General features: G+C 40.5%; 1 protein-coding gene across 1 annotated transcript; it reads left to right on the forward strand.

The window, feature by feature from the left end:
• The first annotated feature begins 2102 nt into the window (after positions 1-2102).
• slc2a6 (solute carrier family 2 member 6) lies at positions 2103-13663 on the forward strand. The gene is made up of 10 exons (XM_072681465.1): positions 2103-2178; positions 3338-3491; positions 3625-3831; positions 5458-5557; positions 6149-6360; positions 6597-6746; positions 7736-7844; positions 7940-8122; positions 9972-10117; positions 11684-13663. Exons 1-10 carry the CDS (start codon positions 2120-2122, stop codon positions 11843-11845), a joined length of 1482 nt encoding a protein of 493 aa, XP_072537566.1. The 5' UTR covers positions 2103-2119; the 3' UTR covers positions 11846-13663.
• Positions 13664-15145: the final 1482 nt, after the last annotated feature.

Here is a 15145-nt window from a genome sequence, read left to right on the forward strand (position 1 = left end):
AAATGTGTAGGGTTCTGAAGATATTTAATGACCAAAGGTGAATTTTTAAAAACCCTATTCATTTCTGCCACTGAAAGTCGAGACCCAGAGTGTCCAACATGGACATAACCACTATAAAGTGACGACACGAATTCACTGGTCTATTGTTGACATCGGGGCGGGTATCAACCAGAGGACATATGGGTTAAATTAGCAGTAATGAATGTTAGGTAAGGGTGCACAGTTTAAACCACCGTCTTGTATTTTTACATTATTGTGTATTATTTATATTAATGGGCTGTCACAGACTTTCCTATCTGCATTTTATGCTGCCTTCAAACCTAATTTTTGGGGTCAGCTTATGCTTACTTGCCATTACTTGTGATATACCTTTCATAAAAAATATCAATTGACTACAGTGAATCACATTATGTTTCATATTCATAAGCTTTGCAATCAATTAGCCCCCCATCCTGCCCCCACATCACTGCACTGCAAACTGCTAGGTGACTTTAAAGCCCCGGGAACACATTTTGATATATTGATTTTACTTGGGTATTAAATGAAGCGTCAATAATATTTAAATAAAAAAACACAAAGCAGAACTAGAACTATGATAAAACACTCCTCACAAATAGGCAAAATGCCCTCATCAGGCCTGTCTGAGGACAGCCTGGTCTTAGTATTCAAAGAAACGTGCGTGACTGACAGCCCTCTATCACTGGTGAAGAAAATTTGGTTTACATTATCATGGCAAGGGCTTGAGACAGAGAAATGACATTTTTAGCTTTTTGCTTTGAAGTTTAGATCTTTAGATTTACTAAGACGAGTTACCAGCATATATATATACACACATGGCGCAGAGTCTGAGTCTAATAAGACATACTCTACATTCACACTGGGGGCCCTGTGGAGCCAGTTGACCTTAGATTTAGGTACACAGGGGCTTTAAACATAAAGTCTAACTTTGAAAATTATTAGAGGAGCCTGTTAGATGTTTAGCTGTCCACTAATGTAGTATTTTAGGTCTTAGTTAGGGACATTTCATGGGTTTTGGACACTTTACTTTTAATATTAATATTACTATGAATTTGTCAATCTGTATATTCAAACAATCAGTGATTTATTTGCTGCCATCAGTTATGGCCTATTTTGGGGCCCATTTGCACCTAGATGCATCTTTAAAAATTGTGGGCTCAGTGTGCATATTATGGCATCCGACAGTAGTCGGGGGCATGTTTATTGAGGCTGCGTCTGTGGGGGATTAATTGTGTTGTTCCTGCACTTTATAAATGTGTGTTGCACATTCTGTTATGCTCCGTGGGTGCCTCTGCTGCAGTCATCATTTACAGAGAGCCTGTTGTGGTTACTAACTTGGCCATGCATGATGTGTGTTGAATGAAGCTTAGTGATTCTTTGCTAGATGAATCAATTGATTAATTCATCCTCTTGATTCATGTATCAACTCAAATGATGCACTCCTTAAGAGCTCCTTATTTTTTCTAAGCGAGATGCTTCTGTGCCAACACTACAGTACTGTAGCATTATTGTTACTGTAATTACAGTACAGCTTCATTTTTCATCACTTGTAATGAAAACGAGTTGATGTCATAACTCATCCCATTTGCAATTTGTTGGAAGTCTTGATGTACTCGACTTTATCTCAACTTCAGCTTTGAACGGGTGTTCATATGGGGCTTCCTGTTGGGTATTAATTATTGATAAAAACCGAGACCACCCAGAACTGCTAAGAACTGATGGTATGATAGAGGGTATGATAGACACATATGTCAATAAATAGCTTGCCATGAGTACACAATAGGTTGGGGTTAATGCCCATGCTGCAGGACAAGGGAAGGGAAAACCCAGGCTGTTTCTGGGTAACATTTTGTACAGCGCTGTAATGTATAACATAGCTCAACCATTATATTTATACAGAAAGGAAAAAGCAATTGCTCAAGGCCTTTAACCTCTGGCACGTTCACACAAGAGTGTCACATAGTTTCCAGAAAAGTTTGATATTTCCTCACTTCCTCAATTCTCTGGTCCAGCCGGTCGTCTGAAAAAATGGGATGGGCTACAAAGGTCCTCATTTTCATTTTATCAGTGTGTGACTCTGCCAGTGAGAGACTGAGGAGCAATGAGCAGGGAACACAGCGAAGCTACTCCACTACTTCGGAACCAGCCAAAACAAATCAGGTAACTTTTTTGAAAATAAGATACGTATTTGGGATAAGATTGGTGACTTTTCACATTTGTCATATTTATATGTTCTGTATCTAGATGTTTCTGGAACTACAAGCCGTTTATCTGACCGGATTATTAAAGTGTTACACTAAGGATGTGTAGTGATTACCAGTATTTTCAGTAGTGAGTAAAAATGGCACATGGCATGGCCTTTAGCATACAACATCTAACATGTTTGAATTGATCATGAATATGACATTATGTTAAGTCTTATTTTAAAAATATTGAATAGCAAAATGCAGTTCCTTTGCTTGCATGTAACTTGTAGTGATAATGGAAGCACTTTTCGTGCTATTAAGAACCTCTGTGAGTTGTCATTATTCATTATTTTTGAGATTCCATAGAACCATTGCCTTTACCAAAGAACCCTTGATGAGTCCTTTTTGAGTATAGTTTAGGGTTTCCATTATTTATTCCACTTATTCTTTGGTTAACATATGTTTCCATCAGAAGTAAGTCTGTGTGACATAGATTTTCTAAAAAAAATGACATAAATGATTGTTGAGCAAAAGTGTTTATTTAACTAAAAAGGTAAAGGTGCACATATTTGTCACCGTACAGCAAAATGTGTCCTCCGCATTTAACCCATCTGTGGTAGTGAACACACACACAAGTGAACTAGAGGCCCGGGGAGCAGAGAGGGTAAAGGGCCTTGCTCAAGGGTCCAACAGTGGCAGCTTGCCGAGCCCGGGAATCGAACCCACAACATTGTTATCGACAGCCCGGCGCTCTAACTGCTGAGTCACCACTGCCCACTGCATCTACATCTTAATCTGACTTTTATGCAATGACGTTTCTACTGAAAACTATATGAAGGCTGATCACAGATGTGGGACATGAACTAAACTGGTGTTTAATTCCTCCAAATTGACCCTAAATTTGCTTCATAAATGACATTTTGCTTGTTACATTCAGTAGTCATTTCATATGTGGGTAAGGTATCATGACATTTATATAATAATCTTCTTGGCTTCCAGCTAAAAATGTGGACATATGTCTAAAAAATCCACTGCTGGGATCTAAAAGTGCCAGTCTGTTCTTTACAGGTTAACATAACAACCACAGACCTGTTCTTGAGGTGTTGAAGGGTTGTGTTCTTGTGTTCTTCTAGAAATGGCTGGCTCTTCTTCGCAGTGTTCTCAGCAGTATTGGGCAATTTCAATTTTGGATATTCTCTGGTGTATCCCTCACCGGTGATTCCACAACTTCAATCGAGTGATGACCCACGCCTGCGCATGGACGTCCATCAAGTCTCATGGTTCGGCGTAAGTGAAGTGCAGATTCATGTCGAACCTTAAGGCCTTCTTCATCAGCATGAATCTAAGAGGCTGATGACAAGACAGTACAGAAACATGCCGTCGGTGAAGTTGTTTACCTGTTTTCCTCTTCATTTAACAGTCTATTTTCACACTCGGAGCTGCCGCAGGGGGTCTGAGCGCAATGCTGATGAATGACAGAATTGGGCGCAAGCTGAGCATCATGATATCTGCGGCGCCGTCCACTGCAGGCTTCCTTGTGATGGGGGCAGCTCAGGGCTTTTGGATGCTCCTCTTGGGCAGATTTCTCACCGGCGTTGCTGCTGGTATTACCGCCAGCTCCATTCCTGTAGGTTAGCTGGACACAGCGTCTCACAGTTCTCTCTATTTTCACCCATTTAAACACTGAGCTGGCAGATCAGGTTCTAGCAAATATGGCTATTGCCATGCCTGAATAAACTGGTTTTCTGATGCTGTTCTGTGGCTGAAATCTGGAAATGTTCAGAGTAGGTGAAATCATAGAAACCATAGAAATTGCACTTGAATCAGAGTAAAGATCAATGGCCACAAGGTACAGAAAAGCTGTAGGAAGATAGACATGCATTTTCAGCTTGTGGTTTCTGCAAAAAATGGCAATTATGGGGAAGTGTGGAGGTCACTGTGGAGGAACCTGTGGTAAGACAGACAAATCAAAACCTGCTGAGACTGCAGAGACCCTGCATGAAGGAATGACTGAGTGAAGTGGGTGGTGCACTGATCCACTGTGCACTGTTGCATGCACAAACATAATCTTCATAATAAGAAGGAAACCTTAACTTCGTCACAGACCTCAACATTTGAAGTATGCTACAGAACATCTAGACAAGCCAGAGGAGTTTTGTAAACAAGTGCTGTGGGCTAATGAAGTCAAAGCAGAACTCCAAGGTATGCAAAAAAAAAAACAACGCCTTGCCAACAGTGAAGAATGAGGAAGGATCTTTCACTCTTTGGGGTCATGTTGCCGCCAATGCTGTTGGCAGTACTGCACTGGTGGAGGGAAGAATGGATTCCACAAAATAGCTGCAAATCCTGGATGCAAATGTCAAACCATCTGTTAAAAGGCTGACGCTAAAAATAGAATGACTTCTACAGCAACATCTTCCAATCATCCAATACATACCTCAAATCAGCTATAGGCAACCTAAAGAGGCACAAGCTGAAGCTTTTGGAGTGACCCTCGCAGTCCACCGACTTAAATATAATAGAAAGAGAGTGAATAGACATTAAACAAGCTATGCAGCAAGACAATTAAAGAATATCTCAGAACTAGAGGCCTCCCGCAAATACGAGTGAGAGACAAATTGCAACTACAAGAATTCAAAGGTTTTTATTTGCTGCAGAAAGTGATTTCTGCCAAATGAGGCTTTACTAAGTCCTTACTTTACTCTGTAGGATGCCCAAAGTGTGTCAAAGGCCAAATTCATGATTTAATTTTTTTATGTAATGAAGGACAGATTAGCTGTGCATTAGGATGACCTGCAGTTAAACCATGAGACCATCTATTCACAGCTGAAGTTGGGCCAAAATTGGGTCACAACAATGATCCCAATGATCCCAATCACATCAGAAAATCTAAAACAGAATGGCTGAAAAGAAAATCTAGGTGTTTCAGTGGCCCAGTCCAAATCCAGACCTTAACTCAATTGAAATGTGGTGGCAGGATTTTGAGAGAGCTGTGCCATTCCATTCCATGAAGACCATTCCATTACCCATCTTATTGCTGCTAAAGTTTGTTCAACAAGCTATAAATTCATGGGGTGTGCTTAATTTTGCACACATAGCTTTTCCATGTTGGCTTCATTTTTGTTAAATAGATAAGAACACAGTTGTGTGTTCAGCTGAGGTTGTATTTACCTACTTTACTGTGTTTACATTACTTTAATTCAGATCAGTTTTTTTAACATTACGCTTCATCAGTGACTCTTGAATGTTGCAGGTCTATGTGTCAGAGATTTCACATCCAGGTGTTAGAGGAGCTCTGGGATCCTGCCCTCAGATCACAGCTGTTTTTGGAAGTCTGGCACTTTATGCTCTTGGTAAAAGACATTTTTTTATAGTCATTTATTCTCATTTAGGGCTTCAAAGACACCCAACCACATACCTGCGCTCACTACATGTTCTAAGGCTCTTTTTACACCAAGTTGCAAACTGGGTTTGCAGAGGTTTGGTGGAATGTCAAGGCTAAATGCTATTCTACAGCCTAGCATAGAATATAATTGGTAGTGAATGTGAAAAAGAAATATAGTATAGATGAAAGAGGCTGTGGTATTCCTGACCCTAGAATGGCATTTGGCCTTGATTTTATGTTGTCTACATTAACACATTAATAATTACCACATCTTCAGCCAAGAATGGTTGTTTATTTAACTGTAGGCTATGGTGACTAAATGTTTTAACATTTTTGAAATTTGAAAAGATTGTTTTGTGGCAAATTAAAAAACTGGCAAATTAATACAGAATTCCGCTGATGTGTTATCCAGTGTGTTCATATTGCGTCCTTTGTAATGGCTTTCAATGTGGCTCAGCCAATCAGATTTTAGAAGATAATCTTAGAACTGCAGCACGTTTGGGAAACTCTCAAATGCACAGAGGAATAGCAGCACTGCATTTCCCATCTTGCTTCACAGGCTTGGTTCTCCCGTGGCGGTGGCTGGCTGTGGCTGGGGAAGTTCCCGTTCTGCTTATGCTAATTCTCCTCTGCTTTATGCCAAACTCCCCACGTTACCTCATCACCCACGGCAAGCGGGACGAGGCCTGCAGGGCCCTGAAATGGCTCAGGGGGCCCAATTCAGACTACATGACTGAACTCAACCGAATTGAGCGCAGCGTCAACTCACAGGTAAACATGAGCGACGGTGTTCTAGGGGAAATGGCATAAATAAATATATTTCATCATTTGGGGACTTTGAACAAGCCTTTTTGTATCGAAACAAACCCACAAACAAATACTGTTGAATGCAGATAATGAGCATCAGGGGAGTAAAGCCTTTTGTGTGAATTTGTGAAACAGGCTGCACATACTGAAGAGATTGATTTAGGCTGAGTTGATTAACTCTTGTTTAACCTTCACACCAGGTTGGATTACAGTGGTCCGATCTTCGGAGTCCCTTCTACTACAAGCCAGTCTTGATCTCTGTATTTATGAGATTCCTACAGCAGATGACAGGGATTACACCCATCTTGGTTTATCTGGAGCCCATCTTTCACAAAACAGCAATTTCACTGGTAAGGTTTAATCGTGTGTGCATTCACACGGATGCTTAAAGGCATGTTTCAGTGCTTTTCAGCCTAAACTATCTGCTGCGTCTGCGTTGTACTGTTAATTACCATGGACAACACTTGACTACTTACAACAGCACTGACACACAGCTTCTGAAAATATTTAGATAAATATTTAAGCTACACTGTATGCCCAAATGTTTGTAGACACGACTTCTTAGAAATGCATCCAGCTAAATTAAGTTGCATCTATTGCTGACACAGCTTGTCTAGTCCCTGTAGAGACGTGTGACCAATAGAATAGGACTCTCTGAAGCAGATGGACATTAACCTATCTATTGGCACCATGGCTAATGCCAGGTGTGGGCTAGAGGGGTATAAAGTCCCCCAGCATTGAGCTGTGGAGCAGTGGAGGAACTGTGTTCTCTGGAATGATGGTTGGTGCTCCATCCAGTACTTTTAGTTGAAATGAGTTGGAGAGTTGGATGGGATGAGGTGAGGTGATGACCATCCACCATCCTAAACTCACTAAAGCTCTAGTTACTGAATGCAATCAAATCCTCACAGAAATGCTCCAAAATCTAGGAAGCCATCTTCCTTTAATACCCTTTAGAAGAAACAAGGAATGAATAGGTGTCCCAATACTTTTGTCAATTTAGTGTACATGGCTATATAAGTCCATATTTAAAGTACATGTATTTTATTTGCCAAAAATGTTTTACCAACACTGTTCTTGTGAAGTTTTATCTAACCTTCAAACACAATTCTGTTACATCAGCCAACAGACATCGATATTGGCTAGGGTTAAATAGGGTTATAAGAGGGAGGGCCAGGATGATGCAAATTTAGCTCTCTTGGTCTCCCAGCTAAAATCTTGAGTTTAATGGTAATAATAATCAACCTTGCGCTACAGATGATAGGAATAGCGATTAGGTTGAAAAATGCTCTACCAGACTCTGTGATTATACCATAAAACATTGTTCTTCTGTCTGCAGGAGCCCAAGTATGACGCAGCATTAGTAGGGGCTGTTAGGCTGTTGTCTGTTATGATTGCAGCCAGTTTAATGGACAGAGCTGGCAGGAAAGCTCTGCTCTATACATCAGGTTTGTGCTCTGCAACATGATAGGCATGCAATAGCTATTTAACCATAAACAACAATCCAAATGACTGACCAGAAGCTGTGCATTTGTCTTTGCAGGCTTCCTAATGTACTTGGCAATGCTAACAATGACCATGTACACCCACACAACGCCATGTGATACCAAGAACGTCACTGTTGAGGCTAGCCAGCAGCTAACAGAGGTGCATGGAGCACTGATGGGGTCTGTCCCAAATCCCATCACTCTGGTCCCCCTCATTAGCACTATGGTCATTATATTTGGTAAGTGTTCAGTTCACATGTGTTCATGTACAGTTGTAGTCAGACGTTTACATACATTTGTCATGGACATGAACGTCATGGCAATATTAGGGTTTCAGTGACCCCTAATGTTTGGTTTAGCAAGTTCCACCTTGAACAGATGGTTTTGGTAGCTATCAAGAAGCTTCTGGCTGAATTCAGGTTGGATTGTTGACCACACCTCTTGGCAGAATTGGTAGACTTTTAGACCTGGCTGTGTTGAAGAATTCTGAGGTTCTTCAATATTCTTTCCACTTCATGCAGTGTAGCAGTTCTACTGGCTGCAAATGAGCCCAAGAGTATGATGCTACCACCACCATGTTTGGCAGTTGTTATAGTGTTCTTGGGATTAAATGCCTCACCTTAACTCCTCCAAACAGATCTCTGGTTACTGTGGCCAAACTTTGTGTTGCTCTCATCAGACCATAAACCTTTCCTCCATTGGGGTTTTCCCTGTCCATGTGGTCAGCAGCAGAATACAGTCAAGCTTAAAGGTGTTAAAAGTACTGCCCATGGAATAGGACTCTCTGGAGCAGATAAACATGAACCTATTGGCACCATGTCTAATGCCAGCACTGAGCTGTGGATCAATGGAACTGCTCCATCCACTACTTTTGGGATGAGTTGCTGCGTTGAATAGGATAAGGTGGGGTGGTGATTATCCAGCATCCTGACCTCAGTAACACTCTTGTTGCTGAATGCAATTAAATCCTCACAGCAATGCTTCTCCAAAATCTAGCAGAAAGCTTTCTTCCCTGGACAGTAGAGACAGTTACTCCAACACAAGCAGGATAAACACCTTTGATTTCAGAAGAAACAATGAAAGGGCAGGTGTCCCAATACTTTTGTCCATTTAGTGTATATGGCTATATAAGTCCATATTGAAAGTATGCATGTCTTTTATATGCTATAAATGTTTTACCAAACTTGTTATTGTTAAGTTTAAACTTCTTATTTCAAACACAATCCTGTTATATCAGCCAACAGACATCCTTGTTGTCTAGGGTTACTGTTTTACTCTTTTATCAAGTCTTTCTCTGCTTTCTACTGATTTTTTAACAGCCTCCTGTTGTGGCTGAATGTTAGACCCAAGTCAGGCGCTGCCTCAAACCTGCACCTAACAGCAGTATTTTCATTTCACTTGTGTAAAAAGTCCGTGAATGGGAATTTGTGGGTTTGTCTCTTGGCAATGTCTGCATTCTACATTCAACTACATTCACTTTCTGCACTCTTTCTTGGCCAGGGTTGACCATTCTGAAACCTGCCAGCTTCCGCATTGCTGTTCTCCACAGTTTCAGTTTTATGCAGGCAGACACAATGAGCTATTGTTTTCCAAATTGTGCTTTGTGTCACTGAATGTACAGCTCATATTCAGAGTAACATTCAGAAGTCAGTACTGTGAGATTTCCTCATGGTTTGTATAATTAATCACACTGCCGAGGCTTTTAAATTAAAAAAACTGCTCAATTTGTTCTATAGGATAGATTTTATCTTACATTTTAGAGACAATCACCATTAGTGTTGGACAGAGTTGGAATTTGACTTCCACCTTTAACCCATCCGTGCAGTGAACACACACATACACAATCGTGAGCGCTCGTGTCCAAAGTAGTGGGCAGCCTCAGCCGTGGCGGCCAGGGGTAGAGATGGTTAAGGGTCTTGCTCAGGTAACCAACAGTGGCCTCCAAATCTTGAAGTCAAAGGGAATTCCAATGTCAATTCCACATTTTGAGGCATTTTATATGCATATCTACACACACAATGTCAGTTAGTTAGGTTAGTTGGTTAAGTATTCATACATGGTTGTTAACCCTTTGTTTCTTCTGAACAGGTTATGCGATGGGCTGGGGACCAATCACTTGGCTGCTAATGTCAGAAATCTTGCCACTGGGGGCACGTGGTGTGGCATCCGGCCTGTGTGTGATGGTCAGCTGGGTCACTGCCTTTGCACTAACGCAACTCTTCATGCACGCCGTGGTAATTTCTGCACCTCACTTTCATTATAATTAATAAGGGCAGCAGTAAATGGAAAGCTACTCAAAACCTAAACTCAAATCCAATAGTACTCTACTGGGAACAGAAATGCGGCCAAATGACGGAAAAGAAGAAGCGTTATCACTTCACACTGATTTTTCCGTTCTGTGTATCCCACTAGCTTATTATTCATGTCCCATCTCCAAACTACCACATGCTTTTTGATCAACATTGTGTCTCATGTATTTTCATTCCGTGTACCATTTTTGCATGCTGTGCTCCTCTGGCCTCAATGAATTAACTACCCTGCTTAAAAAAAATCAGCCTGGCCTGCTTGACCCACTTGCTGGTCAACCAGCATGATGAATATGACCAGCATGACCAGCATGGATAAGCTAATCGACCTGCATGATCAGCATCTACAAGCTGGTCGATCAGCATGACCAGCATCTACAAGCTGGTCGACCAGCATGACCAGCATGACCAAAATCAAATGCAAGCTGAGCTGGTTAGAGCTGGTTAACTGTCTAGCTCACCAGCATTGGGTGTGTTTTCATCTGGATTCAAGACATTCCTCATAGTTGGATCCAAAAATGGTAGCCTACACTGTAGAACATAACTAGTTCCTTAAAGAACCTCTAGGTTCTCAGTGCTCTTAGGCTGTACAAACCTTTGGGATTTCTCACTATGAAACCTGGTTCCTCATTTGAATTAAGGTTTCTACACTGTCAAAAAGAAACGTTCCTCCAATCATTTTTGAGCTTCTTTTTTCAATTTGAAGCCGTTGATTTTGTTCCAACTGCTTTTCATCTCTAGGAGGAACCTTTTATGGTGCTTTATAGAACTTTTAAGAAAACGTTCTTGACAACAGGCATTGCATATGTTTATTTTGGGGAGATAAATTCATAGAGTTCCTAATAGTTGGTTCCAAATGTAGTAGCCCAAAGATCCTCTATGAACCTTTGAGGAACCAAATTACATACTGAGAAAGTTTTTAAGAGGATCTAAGATCTCTGAAAAACATTTCAGAGGTTCTTGGAGTAGAAGAGATGTCATTTTTTACAGTGTAGAAACAGACTGAAGTACTGAGGTAACCAGTTTTTCCATGTTGTTCTAACCTTAAAAGTTTAAGATCCTGAGGAACCTTTGGAGGTTCTTCAGTTTGAAACTGTCGAGGAACCTTCTTAAGGATTTTTAAGGAACCTTCAAAAAAAGGTTTTGGGTAAAAATGTTCCTTGGAGGTTCCTTAAAGCACTTTAAGAGGTACCTCCACACAGTGTAGGAGTGTTATAAGGTTGAAACACAAAAACAGTTGAAGTCAGTTAATATGTTGCTTTTGCTCAGGGCAGTGTTTTATTTCAGTTTCTGAGCCCTGCTGAAATGACCTATGCTGTGTGAACTGAACCATGAGCTGCAGTGTGACGCAATAGTGGAAGTTTCCTAGATTCACTCTTGCAACCTCTCTCTAAATGCACTCTCTGCAGGATTAGAAGTCCCAGTGGTTTTGCATCTGGGTTTTCCAACTTTGTGACGGTTCCCTTTCTAACCCTTCTGATCTTTTTCTCACAGGACGCTTATGGACTTTTTGTACCTTTCCTGTTCTTCTGTGTAGTCTGCGTGGTGAACATCATATTCGCCGCGGTGTGTGTGCCCGAAACGAAGGGGCGGACCCTGGAGGAGATTGAGAACTATTTCAGAACGGGGCGCTCCTTCACCATTTTGGACAGCTAATGCAAATTGTCAGTGGATTTCTGGAACCTGGGGGAACCTGCAAGGATTTCGCATTTAGTGAAATGAAGAAGACATGCGTTTGAGACTGTATGTCTACAGCAGGGTTTCCAGCCACATATGTGTGTTTTTATGTATAGTTGTGTTGTTAAATCATATTCTGCTGCCTGTAAATATGTAACTATTACCTGGGTGGGGGGCAGGGGGGTTCATACAGTGCTGTTTATATATAATATACAATATGTAGAAGATACAGTTTATACTGACTGAGTGAATTGAAAAATCCTCTGAAATCTAAGAGCTGTAATTAATGGACTAAAGGTCTGAAACACTTCTCTTTTCGTTCGGGGTGTGACACACTCTCAAACGCATATTGCACAAGGTTGTTGATGTCCATGGACATAACTGAAGTGACTTAAGAGCAAGCAGAAGTTCTGTGATCATCTGGATCGTCACGCTGATGGTTGTTCATGACACGTAAATAAGGCTTTATCAACATTGCTGTGGAAGTAAGGGTGATGGATGGTTCTCAGCAGGTTTTGTTTTATTTAGTTCATAGTATTGATTAAGGGATAAAGCTGAAAGCTCTTCTGCTGTAGATTTACCAGATATAATTACATATACTCCTAATTCTACACACAACCTTAGACCTCAGAACAGTTCCTTAGGTACCTTTGGAGGAATCTTTTGGGGGATGGTCTTCTAGCTCAAAGCAGAAGCCACATCAACTTCTGATCTGAGTCAGTACGTTTCTCTACAGTAATCCTGCTTGAGCTTCAATGAATTAACTACCTTGCTAAAGCTCAAGCAGCTTAGCTTCTGACCAGCATCTTTTCATTTAAGTTTGATGGTTTAGCTGGACCAGTTTGAATAAGCTGGTTGACCAGCATGACCAGCATCACCAAGCTGGTTGACCAGCATGAGCAAAATCAAATGCAAACTGAGTTGGGTAGAGCTGGTTAGCCGGCTAGCTTACCAGCATAGGGTATGACCAGCTCTATGGTCTGAGTCAGTCAGTTTCTCTACAGTAAACAATGTCACACCAAATCCAGTCCAAATGACTGATTCAAGACTTAAATGACTCAGTTTTGTTTTTAAATCTGTGGATTCCCCTTTAAAGGACAAGTGCCATGAGGCTGTTCTTGTCCCTCTAGAGTACAGTGACTTGTTTGGGGTACCTTAAGCTGCTGATGGAACTAGTTCTGCAAGAAATGTTTATTTATTAGAAAAAAATCCTATCAACTTTTATAACCAGATTATCTTTATCTGGTTTATTACATTATCTAAGTATTAAAGTGATGTTTATACTTGACTTAAGTTGAAAAAGCAGATTATAAGCAGTAGGATTTAAAGTAGAACAGAGACGACAGGTGACATCGATGTATTGTTGGTGTTAAGTTGTAATGATAAGTAACAAAATGTTAGGATGGTCAGACAGCCTTTTTTTTCCTGAAGTCTGATTTAATGTCAGTGTTTGTTTCTATAATCATCTAATTTTTTTTTTTTTTTTTTGGTTTATTAAACATTTAAACACTTTATCTTCAACTTTTCTTTGAAATAACTGCGCTATATGAACTCAGCTACTCAACCACTGGTCAAACTGCTTGAGAGAGAGAGAGAGAGAGAGAGAGAGAGAGAGAGAGAGAGATAGAGAGAGAGCATAGGGGAAGACTGACTGCAGCCTAGAAAAATGCAATTATAAAATACTCAATGCCAATCAAAAAATCTCTGCATCTCCGCATTTGCAGGGAGGAAAAAACTTCTTAACTGGAAGACAATGTAAACAGTCATTTTGGAGCATTTCTATTGGTCCATTCATCATGAAAACTCTACCACAATATAAAGAATAACTGCCAGATTCACATTATGTCTTGTCGTGGTGTTCTTGGAAAGACTTCTTCTTGAAAGGAGACTCGTGACCATCGTCTTTCAGTTGCAATGATGAAACATTTTAATCAAAAGTACAGTGTGGAGAGAGCCCGCCAATTCTCAGTGCCCCTCTGCTCTCTCCCCAGACAGAGGAACATCTTACATTTTATACCCTTCTACAGGTCATGTGTTGTTGCACTATTTCCATATATAGGATGTCACTGTCTAACTCCACGAGTTAGTAAATCACTCGTCACATACTATATTTGTTCAGTTCATGTATGGCTTTACCAAATTAGGCCTGGGAATGGATCACGTTTTCTTTTTCAAGTCTAACCCATGGGCCACACCATATTGTCTCTCAACTTCATACCATTCCTTCAGTGTATAAACACTACAGTCTCTAAGAAAAATCTAACAAATCAACAAAAAACGTAGCAAAAATACAAGATTTTAGGACAATGTTAAGAAGTACTAATTAAATGTCCAAATATGCAAATGAAATGTCTTTTTTTTAGGTATTTTATCTATGTATTTTTTTAATTATCATGGAAAAATGAATAAAACGGAGATGATTTGACTACATAGATTATTAAGGTTATTTACTGGTCTTGGTAAATAAGTATGCTTAATGAACAAATGTAGTTACATGGTTATAAATATGTTTAGGCCCCTCCCACTCTCACACATACATATTGCTATGGTCCTACAACTTAGGCCTACATGAAGTTCCCCGGCCACAACCTAATCCTAACCTGTGTGTCTCCAGTGTCCTCTTTTTAAAAAAGAAACTAAATCTGGTCACCCTAACTACAGTGAGGAAAAAAAGTATTTAGTCTCCCACTTAAAAAGATGAGAGAGGCCTGTAATTGACATCATAGGTAGACCTCAACTATGAGAGACAAAATGAGAAGAAAAATTCTGAAAAACACATTGTCTGATTTTAAAATAATTTATTTGCAAAAAGCCCCGACAGCCCCAAAACATCACTGCTCTAGAGGAGATCTGCATGGAGGAATGGGCCAACATACCAGCAACGGTGTGTGCCAACCTTGTGAAGACTTACAGAAAACTGTTAAATCATCACTGGCATATTCTACCTACTCCCAAGTACCTAAAACCCCTTTGTTACTCTGCAGAGTGAGGAGAAACTTACTGTGAAGGGGACACAGCATTCTTATTACCCCTAAGACACACGGGATACCTTCCACTAGGGCCTAATCAACCACCAGACAAACCAAGAATAATAGCCAATTAGAGATCAATAAAACCACATTACCATGTGGTCACCATACACCAGCGGGCGGGAAAAATAATATCAACCAATATTATAATGCCCCCCCCATCTCCTCGCCACATACCACCCCCACCTTTTTCACAGAGACTTTCACATTCACTCTCACTCTTTGGAGAAGCTGACAGTAACACCATGTG

Source organism: Salminus brasiliensis, chromosome 6 (genome assembly GCF_030463535.1).
Source record: "Salminus brasiliensis chromosome 6, fSalBra1.hap2, whole genome shotgun sequence".
Taxonomy (NCBI): domain Eukaryota; kingdom Metazoa; phylum Chordata; class Actinopteri; order Characiformes; family Bryconidae; genus Salminus; species Salminus brasiliensis.

Excerpts from the sequence above, each read along its gene's own strand:
- slc2a6 (XM_072681465.1), top strand. The coding sequence starts at position 2,120 with ATGAGCAGGGAACACAGCGAAGCTACTCCACTACTTCGGAACCAGCCA. Across the intron at positions 3,492-3,624 it reads ATCAAGTCTCATGGTTCGGC|TCTATTTTCACACTCGGAGC; the intron begins GTAAGTGAAGTG and ends TTCATTTAACAG. Across the intron at positions 6,361-6,596 it reads AGCGCAGCGTCAACTCACAG|GTTGGATTACAGTGGTCCGA; the intron begins GTAAACATGAGC and ends CCTTCACACCAG.